At 43.2% G+C, this 20,051-nt stretch overlaps 1 protein-coding gene across 5 annotated transcripts in view; it reads left to right on the plus strand.

Moving 5' to 3' along the window:
- LOC106560735 (La ribonucleoprotein 1, translational regulator) overlaps nucleotides 1–19,574 on the plus strand; it is a 121,062-nt gene extending 101,488 nt beyond the window's left edge. For 3 of the 5 annotated variants that reach the window (XM_014123919.2, XM_014123920.2, XM_014123923.2), the window contains 9 exons: nucleotides 2,268–2,675; nucleotides 4,281–4,404; nucleotides 4,673–4,878; nucleotides 5,150–5,256; nucleotides 5,668–5,825; nucleotides 6,247–6,391; nucleotides 9,537–9,646; nucleotides 9,884–10,011; nucleotides 16,660–19,574. In XM_014123919.2, the coding sequence (XP_013979394.2) occupies nucleotides 2,268–2,675; nucleotides 4,281–4,404; nucleotides 4,673–4,878; nucleotides 5,150–5,256; nucleotides 5,668–5,825; nucleotides 6,247–6,391; nucleotides 9,537–9,646; nucleotides 9,884–10,011; nucleotides 16,660–16,881 (1,608 nt within the window). In that variant the 3' untranslated portion in view covers nucleotides 16,882–19,574. The remainder of the gene's footprint in view (nucleotides 1–2,267; nucleotides 2,676–4,280; nucleotides 4,405–4,672; nucleotides 4,879–5,149; nucleotides 5,257–5,667; nucleotides 5,826–6,246; nucleotides 6,392–9,536; nucleotides 9,647–9,883; nucleotides 10,012–16,659) is intronic. The other 2 variants (XM_014123921.2, XM_014123922.2) reach the window with 2 other exon arrangements.
- The last annotated feature ends 477 nt before the right edge of the window (nucleotides 19,575–20,051 follow it).

Genomic DNA, 20,051 nt, shown 5'->3' on the forward strand with positions numbered 1-20,051 from the left:
GCCTGCAACATCCTCCAGCATGACCGGTTTGGCGGTGGGTCAGTCATGGTGTGGGGTGGCATTTCTTTGGGGGGCCGCACAGCCCTCCATGTGCTCGCCAGAGGTAGCCTGATTGCCATTAGGTACCGAGATGAGATCCTCAGACCCCTTGTGAGACCATATGCTGGTGCGGTTGGCCCTGGGTTTCTCCTAATGCAAGACAATGCTAGACCTCATGTGGCTGGAGTGTCAGCAGTTCCTGCAAGAGGAAGGCATTGATGCTATGGACTGGCCCGCCCGTTCCCCAGACCTGAATCCAATTGAGCACATCTGGGACATCATGTCTCGCTCCATCCACCAACGCCACATTGCACCACAGACTGTCCAGGAGTTGGCGGATGCTTTAGTCCAGGTCTGGGAGGAGATCCCTCAGGAGACCATCCACCACCTCATCAGGAGCATGCCCAGGCGTTGTAGGGAGGTCATACAGGCACGTGGAGGCCACACACACTACTGAACCTCATTTTAAGGACATTACATCAAAGTTGGATCAGCCTGTAGTGTGGTTTTCCACTTTAATTTTGAGTGTGACTCCAAATCCAGACCTCCATGGGTTGATAAATTGGATTTCCATTGATTATTTTTGTGTGATTTTTGTTGTCAGTACATTCAACTATGTAACGAAAAAAGTATTTAATAAGATTATTTCTTTCATTCAGATCTAGGATGTGTTGTTTAAGTGTTCCCTTTATTTTTTTGAGCAGTGTAGGTAAGCAGTTAGATTAAACAACTCCTTTGTAAGATAAATGTTTTACAATGAAACATGTATGGAAACAGGTGAATTAACACTCCTCAGTTAGCAGGCTCAAGCAAGCTAAAACCCACATGGTAGCAAAAACTTACTAGCAGAAATTAACAAGTTAGAAATGATTTAAACACACTTTGTTGTAGGCTACTATTTACTAGTTAACAAAAAATCATATATGTCCTATAAAATATATTCACCTCACCCAGTATTGTAATCCAAATGTACCACAAAGCATGTAGTCCTTGGCTCAGACAGTGTAGTAGTGTGGGCTCAATAGCATCTCATTAGTGTACCAGATCTTGACAATCAGCTGCACATGTGATGGAAGAATGCACTGTGCATGCAGAGGGTTGCAATTCCATTGAATTGGGGGTAGATTAACCAAAATATGCCACAAGACCTAGAATTGCCTTGTGTATCCCACAAAAAAGGTTCACTGTTATAAGCTAACTTTTTTTTAATGAATTGAATCAAAATTCCCTGGCTTTAACTTCCCATGGAAAAATTCCAGAAATGTACTGGAAAGTTTTGGAACCTTTGCACCCCTATGTGTGGGGGATTGTTCTCAAAATTACACCTTTTTTAATAGAAAAACAACAATGTAATGTTTTAAAACTTCAATATGTAACTTTTTTGATGACATTATCAAATTCACATGGAAAGGTGTGTGTGTGTTATAGATCTGTCATTCTCATTGAAAACAAGTCTAAGAAGCAGTTTTTATGTGCGCTATTTCTATGCTTACGGTTCTTAAGTTTTGTTTTTGTTTCTTTTACTTTCGGTTTGTACACCAGGTTCAAACAGCTGAAAATACAATATGTTTGGTTATGGAAAATATCTTTCACAGTGGTTTAGATGGTACTATGAGTCTGTACAATATAACAATTGTAGAGTCTGACATTTGGCTATGTATTAGAATTTTTGCAACCAGAAAATGGCAGAGCAATTTCTGAATAGTGCAGCTTTAAGTCCACAGCAATGCTTAAACCACATCAGGTGACCACTTTCTGCGAAAAATCTAAGAAATGTTTATTTTTTGGTGTAGATACCCTTTAATTCAAGTGCTCACCAGCCAGGGATTTGTTTGATTAGGGTGTTTTTGTAGTGCACATGCAATTGCAGAGTTTGCTAAACAAATCGCCACTTGATTGATGCAAGTAATCATGATCTAATTCTGCCAGGTAGTAGGCATAGACTAAAGCGTTTGTTGAAAGTAGTGCACTACATAGGGAATAGGTTGCCATTTGGGGTATGTTCAATATGTTACTGTTCATCACCAGTCCATTCCCCCTGCCTGTGGTGTTATCTATTCATCCTCTCACCAGCACCTCTCTTCATGGTGTCCCTGCCTGTATACAGTGTGACTGTCTGCCTGCTCCATACCTCTACATTGCCCTTTCTCTACTTCCTTGTCTCCCTCTCCACCTTGGCACCCATCTATCCCTCCACGCCTTCTCCCATGGACGTTGACTGATGGTAGACCCCTTCGTTGCAGCAGAAGGAAGACGCTCTCTCCCCGGTGCCAAAGGCAGGCCTCAGCCTGGTCCCCTCTGCCGCCTCAGCCAAGGAGGAGCAGGATGAGCCCGAGGAGCTGGACTTCATGTTTGACGAGGAGATGGAGCAGATGGATGGCCGCAGGAACACATTTACCGACTGGTCCGATGAGGACTCGGACTGCGAGATCGCCGACAACGACGTCAACAAGATCCTCATTGTGACACAGACACCGCCCTACCTGCGCAAGCACCCAGGGGGTGACCGCACAGGCCACCACACGTCGCGCTCCAAGCTGACCAATGAGCTGGTGAAGGTGATCAACGACGGCCTGTACTACTACGAAGCGGACCTGTGGGATGACAACTACGAACCCGAGTACGCCACCATCAAGGTCAGTCCCTTTCACTTGGACTTTAACTCTGTAGTCAGGTAGCAAGCACTATTATCTAGAATAGGTGCATTAATTTGAGGACTGTGAGGATGGATATCAGAATTTTCAATAGGTCGTAACTAAATATTTGGGGACAGCCTAAGTAATTACAGATTCTCTAAATGAGGCATGTGCCTAGTTTCCACCAGGAAACCATTTAAACAAAATACACTCTTGTGACAGTCTTCAGAGATAAAAAAACAACAACAAATTGACAACAATAATAAACCAATCGGTTATGAACAATGAACAAACGCGTATCACTGATATAACTTAAGTGGGCTGTTTTTGTCCCAGTTATTGTGGCAGGGCAATTTGTGCCGTTCACGTGCCCCCCCCCAATCCAGTGGTGTGTTAATAAATAAACCCTACCTGGGCTGCCTCTGCCTAGCTAAGGGCTCTGTGGAGTGGGTTTCAGGGGGGGAAATGGCTCTTCAGATGTCTTCAGAGGTAACTAGGTCAGAGATGGCTCGTGCTTGAAAAGTAAGTCTTGTTTCCTAGGTTGCATCCAAAATGGCACCCTATTTCCTATTTACTGCACTACCAGAAATGTATGGGCCCTGTTCAAAAGTAATGCACTATATAGGCAATAGGGTGCCATTTGTGACAAAAGCTCAGTGTGTAGAAGCCAAGTTGTAGTTTAGTTCCTATAATTTTGTTGCTATTTTTACACCAGTTTTGTCTGAGTAAAGTTGAGGGTTCTGTGTTGTGTTTGGAGGTTGTTACTGTTGACAAAGCCCTAGTTTGAAATAGAGCCTTTATTGAACTTCCAAGTTAATATAGCCCAGTAGTATTCTTGGTCACCATGCCATGTTGGTGCATGTCTGACCGTTACCAAACTTTGAAGAAGGTACATTATGCTACACAGATTGTTGATTACAGCCTATTTCCTACTTCCCCCATCTTTTGTTTGACTCTTGAAGAAGGAAAAACTGTTTTTTGGACATGCAATGAGGCGGTGTAAATGATGACATGATCAAGTGTTTTGCTTTTGAATGTTCATCACCTGGTCTGATTGATATTGGGACGATTTATCGGACACAAATAAAGGCTAGTCCTGGACTAAGTAGAGGTCTCTGAATCTAAATGGACCCAAGGACAATTGGACCTGACCTGATCATAAAAAATAAAATGGCGACCGAACGGACCCGAATGGCCCAGAGGACAACAACCTAGACCCGACCTGAACCCTAATGGATCCGGGTCTAGATTGGGCCATCTATAAGTAAATAAATGCACCTTATTAGTGGAAAATAAATATGCTTTAAGCTATGCAGAGCTGTGGTCAGGTCCATTCGGGTCTATCAGCTGTAGTTATGTAGACCCGATGACAATCAAAAAGGACTCGGTCTCGAGGGACAAGTTAGAATTTCGGTTGGGTCTCGGGTATATCAGGTCAACCAGGACCCGTGAAGACCTTTTTACTAAAAAGCACTTTCAATGGAAAATCTCCATTGTACATGCTTTTTATTCTAGGACTAGATCTGCCTCCCTGAAACGAACCAGCCCATTGAGTTTACCACCGCTGTTTCACTGAGCCTCCCTGTCATGTGGTTGTCTCTGCAGCAAGAGGTGGAGAACTTCAAAAAGGTTCACCTGATCAGCCGAGAGGAGTTTGACTGCCTAACCCCAGAACCCCCCGTCGACCCCAATCAGGAGGTGCCCCCTGGACCCCCAAAGCCCCAGCAGAGTGAGTACCACAGACACATGAACAGATGAGACACAGACCTTTTTTACTAAGGTGGGGGTCACACAGCTATGGCTTAATCACATGCCAAACACAAGCACTCTACTGAACCAACATTGGGAAATAACACCAGATATAGAGAGCAGAATAATACATTCAATAAATTGGTGTTTCTATGGCTATAGGAATACCTCCACATAAGTCTTATTCATGTGCATATTGAAGCTGTGATACAGAAATGACCCATATGAACACGTGACTCATCTCTCAGTTCCCGTAGACGCCTTGGCGAACAAACTGTTCGGTGCCCCTGAGCCTTCCACAATAGCACGCTCCCTCCCGACTACTGTACCTGACTCGCCCAACTACCGCATTGCCCGGACACCCCGCACGCCTCGCACCCCGCACCGGAAGGACCCAGCCATGACGCCCCGTTTCTACCCTGTTGTGAAGGAGAGCTGGCCCGTCGACGCCAAGGTAACAATTTTGTTTCTGACATTTTGCTTAGACTTACACACATCCCGTAGATCTACCAGGGTACAGTTGTCTATTGGTTATTGATTTGGACATATCTGACATCTGTGAGGCGGCACACTGCTCCTCTATTTATGCTAATACATTTAATTTGTGAAGTGTCTTTCATTTACATCTGAAACCTCCGACTAGGGGCGGATTTGGGTCTGGGAATCTTGACTGCTGTGGGTACTGTTTGGTTAACTGTCCTCTCTCTATCCCCCTCTGTCTCCAGACCCCCAGGAAAAGGAAGACCAGGCACAGCTCCAATCCCCCCATGGAGTGCCACGTTGGCTGGGTGATGGACTCGCGGGAGCACCGATCTCGCACCACCTCCATCAGGTGAGTCAAGCCACCTCTCATCTCCTGTTGCTAACGTGTGCACTTGTTCATATTACTACAAAAGGCTTTATGTCTTCTTTAGAACATTTCAATGCAATAAGAATTGTTGAAGTCGTACAGAATTGTTTATCACTTATACCAGCGTTTCCCAAACTCGGTCCTGGGGACCCCAAGGATGTTTTCTTCTTTTCCCACAAGGCACTACACAGCTGACTCAAACGATCAGATCCCAATGATGTGTTGGTTATTTGAATCTGCTGTGTAGTACTGGGGGAAAAACCAAAATGTGCACACATTGGGGTCCCCAAGACAGAGCTTGGAAAATGCTGACTTTTACCCATTTCATACAGGCTTAATTTGTCGGTGGTGTTTGTATGTGCGTTTAATCACTCGTCTTCCCTCTCTCTCCAGCTCCAACGCCAGCCCCTCAGAGGGTACACCTGCATTGGGGGGAATTGGCTGCACCCCTCAGTCGCTCCCCAATTTCCAGCACCCCTCCCACGAGCTGCTCAAGGAGAACGGCTTCACGCAACACGTTTATCACAAGTACCGTCGACGCTGCCTAAACGGTACTCATAGCTACCCATATCTTTTTCCCTGAACATAGATCACACACAGACATATTCATTCATTCATTCACACACAGACATGATCACTCATTCACACGCTTACACAGTAGAGCCATAGAGCCTTTGCCATTTCAAAAAAATGACCCACACCATTTCATATACCTCTTCCATTGTTTACTATCTCCTATTCAGAGACTAGAAAGTAATGTCACACACGTCACATTATACATGTGTGTAAATAGTTAGAAACACTGCGTATAGAAACAATAGATGTTGCTTGCTTTGTCACACAGGTTGCATCCCAAATGGTCAAATGGCCTACATAGTGCACTACTTTTGAAAATATAGGGAATGGGGTGGCGTTTGGGACACAGCTACAGTGTCTGACTGACCTTTCACCCCTCCACCCCACTAATCACAGAACGCAAGCGGTTGGGCATTGGCCAATCCCAGGAGATGAACACACTGTTCCGTTTCTGGTCGTTCTTCCTGAGGGATCACTTCAACAGGAAGATGTACGAGGAGTTCAGACATCTGGTGGTGGAGGACAGCAAGGAGGGATACAGGTAATGCTTCATTTCCTTCTTTGCTTAATACTTACCCATCTACCAATTATACACAGAACTTTGATTGTAAAGAGCCTAAAATTGCGTGTTGGGCAAGGAGAGCGGAATGTGTGAAGGCTTTTGACCCGTAAAATTGTTTGGGCCTAAAATGGTGTTTGGGAAGGGGAGGCAACAGGGGCAGACACTTGTTCCAGCCCTGCTCTAACACACCTGACTCAATCAAGCACATTTCTGCCAATTAAATCCTTGGGTGGTCTGCCTAAGTGTTTTTTTTGGGCTGTCTAAGTCTGAACAGTGTACAAAATAATTTTTCAGAAAGAAAAAAAAAACGTTTTGTGTAAGCTTAAACAACTAAAGCCAGATATAAAGTATGTAGAAAAGATAATGGACCTACTGAACTACAATATAAAGGCGGCATGTGAAGTGTTGGTCCCATGTTTCATGAGCTGAAATAAAAGAACCCAGACATTTTCCATATGCACAAAAAGATTATTTCTCAAGTTTTGTGCACATCCCTGTTTAGTGAGCGTTTCTCCTTTGCCAAGATAATCCATCCACCTGAAAGGTGTGGCATATCGAAAAGCTGATTTAAAAAGCATGATCAATAAAACAAAAGGTCACTCTAAAATGTGCAGTTTTGTCATACAACACAATGCCATAGATGTCTCAAGTGTTGAGGGAGCGTGCTATTGGCATGCTGACTGCAGGAATGTTCCCCACAGCTGTTGCCGGAGACTTTAATGTTCATTACTCTACTATAAGCCACCTCCAATGTTGTTTTAGAGAATTTAGAGAATTTGGCAGTACGTCCAACCGGCCACAGAACTGCAGACCACGTGTAACCACACCAGCTCAAGACCTCCACAGCTGGCTTCTTCACCTGCGGGATCGTCTTGAGACCAGTCATCCAGACAGCTGATGAAACTGTGAAACTGCACAAACTGTCAGAAGCTTATCTGCTACTAGTCATCCTCACTGGGGTTTTGACCTGACTGCAGTTCAGCGTCATAACCGACTTTAGTGGGAAAATGCTCACCACCGATGGCCACTGGCACGCTGGAGAAGTGTGCTCTTCCTGGATGAATCCCGGTTTCAACTCTACCGGCAGACAGTGTGTATGGCGTCGTGTGGGTGAGCAGTTTACTGATGAAAACGTTGTGAACAGAGTGCCCCGTGGTGGTGGGGTTATGGTATGGGCAGGATTAAGCAACGGACAACGAAAACAATGACATTTTATTGATAACAATTTGTATGCACAAAGATACCGTGACAAGATCACCCATTGAGCACGTTTGGAATGCTCTGGATCGACATGTACGACAGCGTGTTCCAGTTCCCGACAATATCCAGCAACTATGCACAGCCATTGAAGAGTGGGACAACATTCCACAGGCCACAATCAACAGCCTGATCAACTCTATGCTAAGGAAATGTGTCGCGCTGCGTTAGGCAAATGGTGGTCACACCAGATACTGACTTCTTATTTTATCCATGCCCCCATCTTTTTTTAAGGTATCTGTGACCAACAGATGCATATCTTTATTCCCAGTCATGTGAAATCCATAGATTAGGGCCTAATGAATGTATTTCAATTGACTGATTTCCTTATTTAATTGTAAGTCAGTAAAATCGGTGCATTTATATTTTTGTTCAGTGTATTTTTTTCATAATAAACTCGGCAAAAAAAGAAACGTCCTCTCACTGTCAACTGCGTTTATTTTCAGTAAACTTAACGTGTAAATATTTGTATGAACATAACAAGATTCAACAACTGAGACATAAACTGAACAAGTTCCACAGCCATGTGACTATCAGAAATAGAATAATGTGTCCCTGAAAAAAGGAGACCTTTTGGCCCTATCCCTCACCCTCCGATCCAACAGGTCCCAGATGTGCTCAATGGGATTGAGATCCGGGCTCTTTGCTGGCCATGGCAGAACACTGACATTCCTGTCTTGCAGGAAATCACGCACAGAACGAGCAGTATGGCTGGTGGCATTATCATGCTGGAGGGTCATGTCAGGATGAGCCTGCAGCAAGGGTACCACATGAGGGAGGAGGATGTCTTCCCTGTAACGCACAGTGTTGAGAATGCCTGCAATGACAACAAGCTCAGTCCGATGATGCTGGGACACATTGCCCCAGACCATGACGGACCCTCCACTTCCAAATCGATCCCGCTCCAGAGGACAGTCCTCGGTGCAACGCTCATTCCTTCGACGATAAATACGAATCCGACCATCACCTCTGGTAAGACAAAACTGCGACTTGTCAGTGAAGAGCACTTTTTGCCAGTCCTGTCTGGTCCAGCGACGGTGGGTATGTGCTCATAGGCAACATTGTTGCCAGTGATGTCTGGTGAGGACCTGCCTTACAACAGGCCTACAAGCCCTCAGTCCAGCCACTCTCAGCCTATTGTGGACAGTGTGAGCACTGATGGAGGGATTGTGTGTTCCTGGTGAAACTCGGGCAGTTGTTGCCATCCTGTACCTGTCCCGCAGGTGTGGTGTTCGGATGTACCGATCCTGTGCAGGTGTTACACGTGGTCTGCCACTGCGAGGACAATCAGCTGTCCGTCCTGTCTCCCTGTAGCGCTGTCTTAGGCGTCTCACAGTACGGACGTTGCAATTTATTGCCCTGGCCACATCTGCAGTCCTCATGCCTCCTTGCAGCATGCCTAAGGCACGTTCATGCAGATGAGCAGGGAACCTGGGCATCTTTCTTTTGGTGTTTTTCAGAGTCAGTAGAAAGGCCTCTTTAGTGTGCTAAGTTTTCATAACAGTGACCTTAATTGCCTACCGTCTGTAAGCTGTTAGTGTCTTAACGTTCATTAATGGTTTATGGTTCATTGAACAAGCATGGGAAACAGTGTTTAAACCCTTTACAATGAAGATCTGTGAAGTTATTTGGATTTTTACGAACTATCTTTGAAAGACAGAGTACTGAAGAAGGGACTTTTAATTTTTTTATTGAGTTGAAAATCTTTAAGAACTAACAATCACCAAAATAAAAGCTAGACAGTCAGGGTGAATAGAAAATTCCAGTACCATATTCGGGTACCACCACTAGTGTTAGTAAATGGGTGTTTGTTTAGTCTGCTCGATCACCACACACAGCTGATTAATACCTGTTGTCTGTATTGCAGGTACGGTTTGGAGTGCCTGTTCAGGTACTACAGCTACGGACTGGAAAGGAAATTCAGGCCAAACATTTTCAAGGACTTCCAGGAGGAGACCATGAAAGACTACGAAGCTGGTGAGATGCATCACTTAGGGAACTTCAACCATACACATTCACACAGCGCAATAACTCTCGATTTGGTTACTACTGTTCCTCCACAATGAGTACATTCTGTGTACGAAATGGAACCATATTCCCCATATAGTGCACTACTTTTACCAGAGGCTTATATAGGGAATAGGGTGCCATTTGGGACGTAGTCTTAGACTTCTCCCCAACACCTGCCTGTCTCTGTGTCCCCATCTCCCACAGGCCAGCTGTATGGACTTGAGAAGTTTTGGGCATTTCTTAAATACTCCAAAAACAAGAACATGGGGATCGACCCCAAGCTGCAGGAGTGCTTGAGCAAGTTTAAGCGTCTCGAGGATTTCAGAATCGATGTAAGTAGGGAAACCTGTCAAAGTTAAATGTTCTCTTCTATTTTTCAGTACTAGTGAAACCTGTCAAAGAAAGTTAAATGAATGTTCTCTTCTACTTTTTACTTCTAGGGAAACCTGTCAAAATTAAATGTTCTCTTCTACTTTTTACTACTAGGGAAACCTGTCAAAGAAAGTTAAATGAATGTTCTCCTACTTTTTACTACTAGGGAAACCTGTCAAAGAAAGTTAAATGAATGTTCTCCTACTTTTTACTACTAGGGAAACCTGTCAAAGAAAGTTAAATGAATGTTCTCTTCTGCTTTTTACTACTAGGGAAACCTGTCAGAGTACACGTTTAGACACCTTTACTACAACTTTTTCACTGCTGGCTACGTGATTGCTGTCATGCTTCGTCAGGCTTTTGTAGGGTCGAAGTACTGAGCAAGTGGGTTTGTTAACAAAGAATCCCTGTTGCATAGAGATGTTTAGAGTAGGGGTGTGACGTTTAAACAAAATAGGGACCCTTAATATTTACAAAAAATCCCAAACTTTTTGTTGTTGTTGACAACGAAAATCACAGTGCAGTTATCACAACTACCACTAACAGGTCCCAATCATCATCATAAAGGGAACATGTTAAATTAAACAAATACCTAAAGCAATGATGCTGCAAAGTTAGTAGGAGGAGATGGGCATCTTTAAGATGATTTGCCACGGATATAAAGCGCTCCGCACGTCATCCTCGTTTACCGTTGAAAAAAATGTCCGAGTGAGACAGGGAAGTGACAGCAGCGAAGTCCTGTATGCCAATACTTTAAGAAGTTAAATGAGAAGGTGGTGAATTGTGAACTTTGCGAGGTGGAACTGAGCTACAGTGGCAGTACAGGTGCAATGCTGAAAAGGAGGCACCTTGAGACCCAACCGGTTGCTGGCAGCAGGGGGATAAGGAATACAGTGAGAAAATCACAGCGCTGTTTATAGAAATGATTGCAGTTGATATGCAGCCATTGTCAATGGTAGAGGATGTCGGCTTCAATGTTGCCCTAATGACATGTCTAGAAGCAGACCACAAGATGACATGAAATAGTACAATGATTGTTATGCAAGTAGGCCTACAATGAAGTCCCATCACTACTGAGAACATGGAGAGGCGAGGCACACATTAGTGAACCTAAAATGGCACCATTGTTGCTGAGTGGGTGGGGGACAGCAGTAAGGTGAGCGCTGTCTTGTAGTGTTTCCACTAGATAGCACAACCACAAAGTTAAAATTGGATATATCATAAATTCATGAAAACAAAAATGTGTTTTTTGGTCTTCATTTAGGGTTATGCATAAGGTTAACATTGTGATTAAGGTTAGGTTTAAAATAACATTTTAAGAAGATAAGTTGTAGAAATTTGCAGGCTTCTGACTTTGTAGCCTTAGTAACTGGTGACGACGGTCTGGTAGGTAGCCAGGTCAGCGGTAGATTGAACTGCATTGCCCGCTAGCGGTCATACGCAGGACCATATCTGAATTTTGAATTCACGTAATTTTTTTATTTATTCTTTGCTGTTTAAACGTTAAGACATACCTAATATCAATGTTGTATTTAATAATAGAATAATTAGGTGGTGCTTATATAGTCCTGTTTCAATGTATGTACAAGGTGGTAACCTGGACAAGTGTTGGGTGTGAAATGGAAATGTATTTTTGGCAAATCCCACTCCCTCTGAGGCACCCTTGGAGAATGGGGTCACAGCCAGGGGATCAGCCATTATTGAGGGCGACCCTGGAGCAATTAGGTTTAATTGCCTTGCTCAAGGGCAGAACGATAGATTTTCACCTTGTCAGCTCGGGGATTCGATCCAGCAACCTTTCGATCCAGCAACCTAACCCCATGGGTTATCTGTCAAGGGTGCTGCCCGTGCGCTCAGACGCCATAATGGGACAGGTGAAAAGTTGCGATCTCTATAAATATTTATGCGGTAACGGGGAAAGAATGAGGAAGTGGATAGAATTTAATTTATGATTATCAGTGAAATTAACGATTTTATAACATCGATATAACACTTATTTTTCTTAACTGCATTGTTGGTTAAGGGCTTGTAAGTAAGCATTTCACTCTAAGGTTGTATTTGTATACCTGTTGTATTCGGCGCATGTGACGAATAACATTTGATTACTATGTATAGCTTTATAAGACTATAAATGACCAACCACACAGTTTTTACCTCTGCTTTTGAGAGGAGCTGGCGACTTTCAGCTAAGCTAACAATATGCTAACTTCAATCTCCAAACTGCACGCAGAGAAATAAAAATACACAATTCTCTCAGTATCCCTTTAACAAAGAACAGGCCTGCCCTGTTCAACCTGTACTCTTTGTCTGCATCGCAAATTGCACCCTATTCCTTACATAGTGCACTACTTTTGAGCAGTGCACATAGGGCCCTGGTCAAACTAGTGCACTATATTGGGAATAGGGTGCCATTTGAGACAGACTTTGTTACAGAACGAACTGTAAGAGGCATTTCCATCTAAAAGGACCCATGAGCACCAACATGTGAAGTTCATAGGAGCATGTCAAATGAAAGCCAAGAGTCTATATAATTGAGAAATTAAGGCATATATACATTTTTAAACCATATTCCATCCTAACAATGTGGAATAAGCAAAGGCTTTGCATTCTGGTCAAACCAATGGAAAAGGGATCAAAACACAATCAATCATGTTGAAGTAATTTCAACACTTATATTTCATTTTGGATAAATTATTTGCCTTCTGTAAGATTAAGAAACATTGCCCTGTGCCATGTCATTCCGTTACCAAAAACCCATATGATATTTTCTCATTTCTCTCATGAGGGAGGATGAATGTTCACAGAAGTAACAAGTAAAGGTTGACCTACCAATTAGTTAGTGTTTTTACTGACATCAAGTTTATGAATTATTAAGTGATTAAAACTTGTAATTCTGTTACCAAATCTGTAACAGAATTACTGCAAGTGAATTTGCTACAATTGGGAATCCTAGTAGTCACAAACCACAGTTGGGTCACCTGCTATTGTCCTCCCTTCTACTCGCATACTGTTATGTTTCTCTCTTTCTGTCGTCTGTTGGTCAAAACAAGACTGTGGACAACCCCTCCCTCTCTTCTCTTTCTCTCTCTCCAGTAAATGTCAGCTCTCGCAGCTCAATGACACCTACCACCTACTCTCTTTCAATTTACTGTAACAAGCGTCCTCACCAACTGAGCACCGACACCGGACGTCCATTGACTTTGAAAAGTAGTTGAATTTTGGTCAGTCCGCCCTGGCCGGACCAAATCTGAACCAATCATAAACATCTATGTTTTACAAGTTTGGACAGCACAGTACAGTAGAGCGCAGTACAGCAGTAAATAAAAGTAGCGTTAAGTATAGCACACGTTAAGAGTACAGTAATGTACTGAATATATCTACTGTGCTTTACTAATATGGCCAAATTTGTGAAACGTAGATGTCTGATTGTGTAAGATTTGGCCTTGTCTGGACCAACCAAATGTGGTCTTGTTTAGGGGCAGAGCTCATTACAATAACAGCCAGTGTATTGATGAATAATCAAATATGCAAAAGAAGGATATTGCATATTTCTTCCTTTGTGTACCTATTCAGCATACATCACCACAAATAGAGTGATATTCATTGCCATCATTTGCATTTTTGTATAGTACAGATCAGGGACCCATTATGTAAATCCGGTACTATAATTCTGTTACCGGATGTAAATACACTTCACCTGCTGTAGCTCAATAACCAAAATAAAAATGTTCAAACTCAAGGTGTCATAAGACTGCTAAATAGTTCACCAAATTGCTACCCGGACTATCTGCATTGACCCCCTTTTCCATTAACTCTTGACTCATCACATACGGTGCTGCTGCTACTGTTTATTATCTATCCCGTTACCCCTACCTATATGTACACTACCTGTCAAAAGTTTTACAACCCCTACTCATTCAAGGGTTTTTATTTTCTTTTTACCATTTTCTACATTGTAGAATAATAGTGAAGACATCAAAACTATGAAATAACACATATGGAACCATGTAGTAACCAAAAAAGTGTTACACAAATCAAAATATAGTTTATACTTGAGATTCTTCAAAGTCGCCAACCTTTGCCTTGATGACAGCTTTGCACACTCTTGACATTCTCTCAACCAGCTTCACCTGGAATGCTTTTCCAACGGTCTTGAAGGAGTTCCCACATATGCTGAGCACTTGTTGGCTGCTTTTCCTTCACTCTGCGGTCCGACTCATCCCAAACCATCTCAATTTGATTGAGGTCGGGGGATTGTGGAGGCCAGGTCATCTGATGCAGCACTCCATCACTCTCCTTCTTGGTAAAATAGCCCTTACACAGCCTGGAGGTGTGTTGGGTCATTGTCCTGTTGAAAAACAAATGATAGTCCCACTAAGCCCAAACCAGATGGGATTGCATATTGCTGCAGAATGCTGTGGTAGCCATGCTGGTTAAGTGTGCCTTGAATTCTAAATGAAAAACAGACAGTGTCACCAGCAAAGCACCCCCACACCATAACACCACCTCCTCCATGCTTTACGGTGGGAAATACACTTGCGGAGATCATCCGTTCACCCACACCACATCTCACAGACACTGCGGATGGACCAAAAAAAAAACTTGAATGAGTAGGTGTTCTAAAACTTTTGACCGGTAGTGTACATACGGTGTATTCAGACCTCTTGACTTTTTCCACATTTTGTTACGATACAGCCTTATTCTAAAATGGATTAAATTCCCCCCCCCTCCCTCAATGACAAAGCTAAAACTGGGTTTTTAGAAATTTTTGCACAAAAAAAGACATATAAATCACATTTACATGTACATACCATTTACTCAGTACTTTGTTGAAGCACCTTTGGCAGCGGTTACAGCCTCGAGTATTCTTGGGTATGGCGCTACAAGCTTGGCACACTTGTATTTGGGAAGTTTCTCCCATTCTCTGCAGATCCTCTCAAGCTCTGTCAGGTTGGATGGGTAGCGTCGCTGCACAGCTATTTTCAGGTCTCACCAGAGATGTTCGATCGGGTTCATGTCCGGGCTCTGGCTGGGCCACTCAAGGACATTCAGAAACTTGTCCCAAAGCCACTCCTGCTTTTTCTTGGCTGTGTACGTAGGGTCATTGTCCTGTTGGAAGGTTGAACCTCCCCCCCAGTCTGAGGTCATGAGCGCTCTGGAGCAGGTTTTCATCAAGGATCTCTCTGTACTTTGCTCCGTTCATCTTTGCTTTGATCCTGACTAGTCTCCCAGTCTCTGTCGCTGAAAAACATCCCCACAGCATGATGCTGCCACCACCATGCTGGATGGTGCCAGGTTTCCTCCAGTCGTGACGCTTGGCATACAGGTCAAATAACTCAATCTTGGTTTCATCAGACCAGAGAATCTTTTTTCTAATGGTTTGAGAGTCCTTTAGGTACCTTTTTGCAAACTCCAAGCGGGCTGTCATGTGCCTTTTTTACTGAGGAGTGGCTTCCGTCTGGCCAATCTACCAGAAAGGCCTGATTTCGTGGAGTGCTGCAGAGATGGTTGTCCTTCTGTAAGGTTCTCCCAACTCCACAGAGGAACTCTGGAGCTCTGTCAGAGTGACCATCGGGTTCTTGGTCACCTCCATGACCAAGGCCCTTCTCCCCCGATTGCTCAGTTTGGCCGGGCAGCCAGCTCTAGGAAGAGGCTTGGTGGTTCTAAACTTATTCCATTTAAGAATGATGGAGGCTACTGTGTTCTTGGGGACCTTCAATGCTGCCCCCCAAAAATTTGCGCCCTTCCCCAGATCTGTGACTCGACACAATCCTGTCTCGGAACTCTGCAGACAATTCCTTCGACCTCATGGCTTGGTTTTTGCTCTGACATGCACTGGCAACTGTGGGACCTTATATATGTAAGTCGCTCTGGATAAGAGTGTCTGCTAAATGACGTAAATGTAAATATAGACAGGTGTGTGCCTTTCCAAATCATGTCCAACCAATTGAATTTACCACAGGTGGACTCCAATCACGTTGTAGAAACATCTCAAGGATTGTGAATGGAAACAGGATTCACCTGAGCTCAATTTCGAGCAAAGGGGTCTGAATACTTTCCGAATGCACTCTATCTACGTCAATTACCTCGTACACTTGCACATAGAGTTGGTACTGGTACCCCGTGTATAGCCATGGTATTATTATTTTTCTCTCCATTGTTGGGAAGTAAATATTTCACTGATAGTCTACACCTGTTGTTTACGAAGCATGTGACAAATACATTTTGATTTGTATGTCATAGCTGACACCCCATTCTTTCTGCAGACATCTTTTGAATTTTATTTCGAAGCAGATATTTAACAAAGTTTTGAGAAAATGTGGTCACGTGAAAACAGGGATATTTTACCGTAATTCTGTTACCACACTGCATCTGCACAGTTTATCCAGTAAATGTGTTTTTGTGAAATGTTCTGTGTAAATTGTTCATAGTAGTCCGTGTGCATAGTTTATTGCTTTGTTAAACTTTGAAATCAATAGTTTTTGTTTAGCATAGATTTTAAAGAGAAAAATCTGACTCAGTGTAATTCCGTTAATGTGGAATTGCCCTTTTAGAACGTCTGTAGAGCCCCAGTCAATCCCACACCTCACCATTTTCCTTCATTGCAGCCCCCGATGGAGGAGGGAGGCCGCAAGAGACACTCATCCAGCGGAGACGGTCGCCGCCACCACCCCTCCCAGGGCTCCAGCCGCCCCCACAGCCAAACTGGCTTCGGCCCAGCCCAGTTCGCCCAGGGCCCCACCAGGGAGGATGCCAAAATCAGCTGCCAGAGCCAGCGACCCGCAGCCCAGGCCTCGGCAACCGCATCAGACGCCCAGCCACCAAAGTAACCCCAGACAACCCTCAGCCACTTGGATCAACTCAACGTCATTAAATATTTTCGGCGCCGCAAGAATGAGAGAATGGCTTTCTGACGAACGGCTTGTGATTGAATAAGTCAAGGCTCTTCCATTTTGATTTATTTTGTTTGAAACACCCAGCGTTTTGACTTATTAGAGACGAAACTGAATGACTATTGAAGGAGTGGATGAAGTATTTTATTTTGCAAACCTTGGCATATATTCTTCCGTGGTTACAATGTGGGGAATGGACATGGTTTCTGAGGTCGTTTGATGGCAACTGCGAACCTTGTGATTCCTTTCTATTGATGGACCCCCATTCCACTTGACACATCTAGTTGGTGGATTAGAAATTGATGCTTTGAAATATACATATTTAACTTGTTTTTGCGCGAGAGAGAAATAGAGGGAGAAAAAATAGATGAAAAAACACAAACCAAATGATTTAAAAAAATGACTTGTACCGATCCCTCAGTATGAACAAGATCATTGAAAGTTGCCTTATTTTAATGTTTTTTCTGCTTTACTTGTGCCCGCCACCGTGATGTCGATTGTACAGCATTGATAATTGCAAATATGCAACATTGGTCACCACCTACAGTAGTGGCCACTCAGTGACTCCCTGCCTGCCAAACAGTTTTGAACACAACCTGCTGAACTGTCTTCCAAGTGTCCTAAAGCCTACCCCTTCGCCCACACCTCAGTGTGTTTGCAATTTGTGGCTCTTTGTGCTAAAATGCTTTTGCTGGGGGGGGCGCAGCCGCTCCTGACATCCCCCCACATCTATCCATCCATCAATCACCATTGAGGCTACAGGACTGGAATCACCAATCTGGATTACTTGAAGAAAAAAAAAGAGCGGAAAGGTTTATCAGTAGATCTGGTGTGCTGCGGTGGTTGCTTTGGGGAGATGTGTGGTGGGTTATGTTTGGGGGTTGTGGCCTGCTTTCCAGGGCTAAACAAGGCAGGGTTTCAGTCTGCAGCTTAGCATGGCCTTTAACATTGCATCCCACCACCGCTTCCACACACACACCCCTCAGTATGTTTTTTTTCCAGAGAGCCCTGAACCCAACCCACCTTCCCATGAACAGCTGACTACAGTCAGATAAACTATAATAATCTGGTGTGGATAACATCATCTTTATCCGACAGAGGACTGATGGTATCAAATATATGAGTGATTTAAAATTTTTCTTCACTAAAATGTGAATGGGACAGAACTTACACCTCCCGGCTACTTGTTTTATTGTTTATAGATCAGTTTATATATATTCGCCTTACATGTGTACATACTTTTTATTTTAAAGGGTCTGAAATTCTAATGCTTTTTTATTTGCTGTGTTTCTAGCTATGCTGTGGGTATGTCTCAGTATTGCTATGCATTTGTTGAAACCTCTGGACTTTCAGAAATGGGAACATAGTACAAATAAAGGGAGGGACATTTACATTCGGTCGTCAACTGACATTCAATGCAACAACAAATCACACATTTCCAGAACAAGTTCATTTTCAAAACATAGCTAATTTGCAGAATTTAAAATATTTTTTATGATGAATTCCGTTTACAAATTGCATGATGTGAAGCACTAGTGTGTGTGTTCATGCCACGGCAATTCAAACTTTCCACAAATCATATCATGAGCCAAAGTCAAAATATTCCCCCTAACTAGTTATTGATCAGTGTAATGGTCCTCTTTAATTAAATATCAATTGGCATAAATAAGAGTTATAACTGTTCCTTCTGCTGGAGGTTGAGAAGTGATTCATATTCACAGGTGGTTCTGCTGTGTTAAAATTTAAAACAAACATGAAGACAATTGGACATTCTATTTTCATTAACTGTCATTGTTGAAAAAGTTGAGTTTCACGAGAATTAACTTTCTTTTTAAGCTTTTATTCCCTGTCTTGTGGGTTTAACTCAAGGGAGCTGTGAGTCAATTGAGTGGGCTTATAGGCTTGATTGAATCACTCAAATTGTTTACTCAAGGAATTAAAGACAAATTACTTTCCGAATGCACCCCCAGTGAATGTGACCTATGGGTGTGTGTGTGTGTGTGTGTGTGTGTGTGTGTGTGTGTGTGTGTGTGTGTGTGTGTGTGTGTGTGTGTGTGTGTGTGTGTGTGTTTCCCACTCGTCCTAGACCAGGATAGAGGGGACAGGTAAGACCTGTCCTTTGGGGTCCAGTCTAATCGTTAGCATAGTGCATCAAACCCTGTGGGTGGAACAGTTGGTGCTCCAATGAACTCAGCAGAGACACCAGGCATGGCCCCCTAGCGTCAGATGGACTGGGCCGGACACTGGAGAGAAAGAGGGGAAGGGAGGACGTAACCCACTTTGGGTTTGTCAATATTCAGAGGTTATGAATGGCGATATCGTCTGGGGACTGAAAAGGACACAATTCCATAAAGCCATATAAATAAAAATAGCTGTATATGAACCACACATTTTGTAATAGTTCATTACCATCACAATATCCTAGGCTTGTCATCAGGGGGGGAAAAAGAATACAAATAAATGTAAAATACTTGAATGAGATCTTGTATTATAGCATTTAATATCCATAATATCTGCTTTGTAGGCTGTGATTCGCTATTAGTGTTATTTGTAGTAATTGTGCTTTTCCTTATATATATATATATTAAAAAAAAAAAACATTAAATGGACAAAAAAAACTTCAACACCAACTCTGTCATCGTCCTGTTATTTACTTGTCTGTATTTCCCTGTATGGTATTACAGAAAGCAGGATTATTAAGTTAACCAGCTAATTTTGATAAACTGCCACTGTTTTTCTGTCTGATTAAGAAAGCTACATTTGTTTATTGGTGGTTGTTGTCAACTTACTGGGTATGTTCGAGCAGTAAGGCTAACACAACCGACTGCAGAAAGTCTACGAGTGATGTCGGGGGAGGTGCATCTGCAACAGCTGAAATTTGGACACTGTTGTGATTTACCTACAGCAAGGCTCCAACCCTCCATACCACACGTTTACAAACGTACAGTTATGACTATAACCACTGTTCTCTGAAGGAGGGAAATGAGGTACAACACAGCTACCGGGAGCTTGCGTGCTAGCGCCCTCTACTGAAGAACATTAGAATCACGCCTGACCAATGAACACCGTGACAAACTGTAAGCCCCACCTTCCACAGGCGATAAACC

Source organism: Salmo salar, chromosome ssa10 (assembly GCF_905237065.1).
Source record: "Salmo salar chromosome ssa10, Ssal_v3.1, whole genome shotgun sequence".
Classification (NCBI taxonomy): domain Eukaryota; kingdom Metazoa; phylum Chordata; class Actinopteri; order Salmoniformes; family Salmonidae; genus Salmo; species Salmo salar.